At 37.2% G+C, this 5,197-nt stretch overlaps 1 protein-coding gene across 1 annotated transcript; it reads left to right on the top strand.

Annotated features, from left to right (window-relative positions):
* Window positions 1-345: 345 nt before the first annotated feature.
* On the top strand, window positions 346-4,835 carry LOC104890864 (cation/calcium exchanger 5). The gene is made up of 2 exons (XM_010676483.4): window positions 346-1,417; window positions 3,529-4,835. The coding sequence occupies exons 1-2, from the start codon at window positions 596-598 to the stop codon at window positions 4,291-4,293; spliced, it is 1,587 nt and encodes a 528-aa protein (XP_010674785.1). The 5' UTR covers window positions 346-595; the 3' UTR covers window positions 4,294-4,835.
* The last annotated feature ends 362 nt before the right edge of the window (window positions 4,836-5,197 follow it).

The following is a 5,197-nucleotide window of genomic DNA, read 5'->3' on the forward strand; positions in this document are numbered from 1 at the left end:
GAAATTTTTGGTGAAATTCCAATAATAATAATACTATAACTAAGATCTTATAATGTATTGCATAATAATGAATTACAAAGTAATAATCTAATATTAATAATATATTTTATAAAAGATAAGATCTTGTAAATTAAATCAGCTCAGATCAGATCAGATCAGAAAAAATAAGTTCAGATCAGATCAGATCAGAAAAAATAAGTTCAGATCAGATCAGATCAGTTCAGATCAGAAAATTTCAGGTGAACTAAACATAGCCTACATAAGTTGATACCAAAATTTAAAGTTAGTTTGTTGTCTTTTGTCTGAAAATACCAAAATACTCTTGTGATTTGTGAGAGGCCATTTGACCTCTCACGATAAAACACCTAACACTTTCTCCTGTGATTTAGCGTTTTTAGTCGAATCATCCGGACAATGTTTAGCTGTCCAGTGTTTGAAAACACGCAAATATCGTCAAAATCTTCCGCATTCAACACTCAACTCTGATCTCCGAGAAGTCACACACCCACAGGCCACAGTCCCACACCATTCATCAATCATCATAGTCAACTCCACAAAACCCACCATTTCCATCCAATACACCATCTCTAATGGCATGGAAATCTCTCTCCAAACCCTAAAACCTCCATTAATCTCTCTCTTCCTCCTCCTCTCTCTCCTCTTCTTCTTCCTCACCACCCCATTTTCTCTCTCCTCAACCCCATCTCCTCACAACCACAGATCCCTCCTCACTTCCCCACCTTTACCATGCTCAACCTTCCCCTCCTCCAATGGCGGATTCTTCAACTACCTCTCCCTCCATTACTGCACCTTCAACTCCTCCCCAACTTTCTCTCTCCTCTTCCTCTCACTCACCCTTCTTCTCCTCTTCCACATTCTCATCAAAACAGCACAATCTCACTTCTCTATCATCGTCACAACTCTTTCTTCACACCTCTCTCTCTCTCCTTCAATGGCCGCTGTTACTCTCCTTGCTCTCGGTAATGGTGCCCCCGATGTTTTTGCTTCCGTCGCTGCTGTTTCCGCCGGAAATGCTCGTACTGGTTTCGGCGCTATTTTGTCGGCGGGAACTTTTGTGTCGGGTTTTGTTGTTGGGTTTGTTGGGATCTATGCGGCACCGTTTTGTGTTGATCCGTCGTCGTTTGTGAGGGATGTTTTGTTTTATTTGATGGCTGCGTTTCTACTGTTTTATGTGTATTTGAGTGGGGAGTTGTATTTTTGGCAGGCGGTTGGGTTTGTTGGATTTTATTTGTTCTTTGTTGGGTTTGTTTTTTGGATGGATTTTGGAACTGGGTGTAAAAAAATTCGTGATTTTGAGGCGCAAAAGGGTGAAGAATTGTTGTTGGATTCTGAAAAGAAGGATGATCATATTCATGGAATTAGTTCGTCTTCTGGGTTTTTCTCAGCTTTAAAGAAGGTATTAGTTCACCTTTTTGTTTCAATTAAGCTTATTTTTTTGTGTATTGTGTTTGATTGTTGTCTGTATTTTGTTTTTGATTGTGCTGTGATTTGGATAATTTGTGTTATGTGCTTGATCAAGTGTTGATAGTGGTGGTCAGGTTGCAAATTTACTTGTTGCGCACTTTGATTTGCGAATGGCTCGCTTGGTTTCTGGTTGCATAGGCTATAGAGGCGAATGTCAGTTTGTTTAGGAATTAGGAGTCGTTTTTTCTGATTTGTATAGCGAATACTACGTTGTGTGTCTTCGGATGAACTTCATGTATGTGAATTGCCAATAACAAAATTGGTGCGGTTTTCAAGTTTTAGCTTGTTTTGACTCTGATCTAGAGCAACTAATAAGCATGTTATAACTTTTGAGTAGTTACTTGGTTCATGGTGTGTTCTGCTTTGGCTATAGAACTAGCTTTGGTTGGTTAGAAATTCTGGTAGATGGTTCACTGCCGGTACAAATCAAAATGGCATGTTGAGGGTTTGTGAGAATGCAGAGGGATCGTTTTCATCTTACTATCATAGTTGTGGTGGGAACTCAGGTGCTTTTTCATCTGATAATCTCATCATATGGTATTCTTGGATTTTCTGAGTTTGCTAGTGTTACCTTATGTTTGAACTATGAATAAGATGGTTACTTTTTGGTTATCGTGTAAAATTAGGGATGAGTGATGACCATTTAGGAAGATGAGCATCTGGTCTCTAACAATTGAAGGTGAATTAAGTAAGCACTGAAAGTGGAAATGGTCAAGTGCTAGCTCAATTATGGGTTTGGGAGGTGAATTGATTTGCTTAAACCCAGGCTGCCAGAATCACTCAGAAAATAGAAAGAGTTGGTTTAGGCTATGTTTAGTTCACCTGAAATTTTCTCATATGAACTTATCTGATCTAATCTGAACTTATTTTTTCTGATCTGATCTGAACTGATCTGATAACAAGATTTTATCTTTTAGATTTTTCTCAATATATAAGAAAAAATATAGTCATGTGGGGTCTTGTTTGATTCGTTTCAATGAGTACTTTATTGATATTTAATTATTATAATTTTTACTAATATGTAATGAAAGATATAGTGACTTTTAAATATAAGCATGATCTGAACTGATTTGATCTGAACTTATTTTTTCTGATCTGATCTGATCTGATCTGATTAGATCTGAAATAAGCAAAAATAAGGTGAACTAAACATAGCCTTAGTATGGGAACGTCTTCCTCGACAATATGTGAAAATTATCTAGGTTGTAAAAATGGAATGTTGGTCCATAGGTTTATCACCTTTGGTGATGCTTGGAACATATGCATGACAATTTTCAGGGTTTGTTTGGTTTGAAGGAAAAACTTTCCATGGTTTTTCATGGAAAATGTTTTCTTGCGGAAAACGCAAATGAATATTAGTTTTCCTTTGTTTGTTCTTATGGAAAACTATTAAGCTTTGGGAATGAGAGGGTGGAGGGAATCTTTCAAATTTTGGAGTAAAATGTTCGCAAAGAGATGGAAAACGTTTTCCCACCTTAGTTTTCCTTTTAAAACCCTTGTTCAACCAAACAACGGAAAACTATTAAGCTTTGGAAATGAGAGAGTGGAGGGAATCTTTCAAATTTTGGAGTAAAATGTTTGCAAAGAGATGGAAAACGTTTTCCCACCTTAGTTTTCCTTTTAAAACCCTTGTTCAACCAAACAACGGAAAATGGGAAAAATTGTTTTCCTGGAAAACTTTTTCCTTCATAACAAACGGAGCCTTAATGGTTACTTTTTCTGGTTTATAACTTATAAGTACACTTAGACTTAACAAAGGAGTTTCAGAATTTTAGTCAGAGTAAATTATTATTGAAATAGGAGTCTACTGTTTGAATTAGTTGCATGGCCATTGAACTACCTACAATATAACAAATTTTTGTTTAACTACTCTGCTTGATATGTGATTGCAAGGTACCTGCTTGCCTTATCTTCTTAATTTAATTTGTTTTTGATTCATGTTTTGCTAGGTCATTGAGTTTTGACTTTGCAATCATCAGCTCTCCGTAGGATTGAGCTAGCTTCTTTTAGTTATTAACGTCTCTTTCTCTCTGTTATGTTTAGATATCAAAGATATGGGAGATTCCTGTCTCTCTTCTTCTGAAGCTGACAATTCCTGAGACTTCACCATCCGAGTGGAGCCGATTTTATCAATCTGCAAATATTGCTCTTTGCCCACTGGCATTTCTTTACTCTTGCAAATCATTCATGCCCATGGATCATCCTGTCATGTTTTTGATTTCACATACGCACCTTCCTCTATGGTTAGTTGTACTCTTCTCAAGCTCCTCTTTAGCAATTCTTCACTACATTATTGAAAAGGAACCTCCGAAAACCGAGCAAATCCCTGTTGTGCTAGTAGCATTTGTAATGAGTGTTTTCTGGATATCCACTGTGGCCGGGGAACTACTCAACTGTCTCGCAGCATTAGGTCAGATTCTCAACTTGCCACCTACAATTTTGGGGCTAACAGTGCTAGCATGGGGGAATTCTGTCGGGGATCTTGTTGCTGATGTGGCAGTTGCCAAAGCCGGCCAGCCTGCATTGGCCATGGCAGGATGCTTTGCAGGACCAATGTTTAACATGCTTGTTGGGCTTGGTATGGCCTTAGTAATACAGACAGCCAAAGTCTTTCCTGAACCATATGTGCTCCATTTTCACGTCAGCATTGTGATTGCATTTGTTTTTCTGTTTTTGAGCTTGATGGGGTCACTTCTGGTTGTGACTTGGTCGAGATTCCGGGTTCCAAGGTTCTGGGGTTTCTGCCTTGTTGGCCTCTATGTTCTCTTCATCATTGTGAGCCTCATGATAGCCAAGTTTTCACCTTAATATAACCTGCAAAGATCCTTAGGACTACTGATAGATAAACTACACAAGCCAGAGCCGGAGCTTCCTTCTGCTAGTGATGAAGCTGATGATTGAGATCAGTTTCCGATATGATCAAGTTCAGTTGTTTGCATGATCAGCTATAAGAATTCAGAATACAAGACTAGCTCATACCCGCTTGCATCGTCCGTGTGAATATGAACTTTGTATGTAGAATTGATGCTCGGAAACGAGATACTTGTCAAGCCTTAATTCCTTTCTGACCATGGTAGGAGCTACTTTGGTGTTAATTGCTACCAAATTAGACTGTATATTGTACAACCAAAGGTGATTCTTTTGGGATGTAAACTGCCACGATACAACTGAGTTAACTTTGTAAAAGTTAGGGGAAGCTAAGATATGTCCCCCAATATAACTGGAAAACTATACAGCTGATATAGAATCTATTCTCCAAGGACAAAGAGACTAGCTTGTTAAGATGCCCATATGAATGAATGGTCATGAGTTGAATACATTATTATGCCTATATGAAGCTGGTTAATTGACTTTATGTGGTTAAAAAAAGTACTTATAATAGTAGTAATAAATAAAATAAAAATTCAACATGGTGTAATGCAGCCTAAAAAGTAAAAAGATTGAAGAAGAAAATTTTGTGATAGGTGAATAATCGTAATTTAAATATAATTATTCGTCTGAATTGTTTTTTTCCTAATTATGTTAGATATCTTATTTTCTCGATTTTTCTAAGGTGTTAATCAGAATAATGTTTATTCATTCAAATGAAGGAAATAAATTAAGAAAGTACTGCAAAATGTAAGAATGCTAGGGTGAATGCAAAAAAAGATGTTAGACATGCTAAACCTTATATCATAAGGCATGTGATAATCTAGATTCTTTGGATCTTTTT

Source organism: Beta vulgaris, chromosome 4 (genome assembly GCF_026745355.1).
Source record: "Beta vulgaris subsp. vulgaris cultivar EL10 chromosome 4, EL10.2, whole genome shotgun sequence".
Classification (NCBI taxonomy): domain Eukaryota; kingdom Viridiplantae; phylum Streptophyta; class Magnoliopsida; order Caryophyllales; family Amaranthaceae; genus Beta; species Beta vulgaris.

Bases quoted from the DNA above. Each gene is read 5' to 3' on its own strand.
- LOC104890864 (XM_010676483.4), top strand. From the start codon at position 596: ATGGAAATCTCTCTCCAAACCCTAAAACCTCCATTAATCTCTCTCTTC. The intron at 1,418-3,528 runs GTATTAGTTCAC...TGTTATGTTTAG, and splicing joins TTTTCTCAGCTTTAAAGAAG to ATATCAAAGATATGGGAGAT.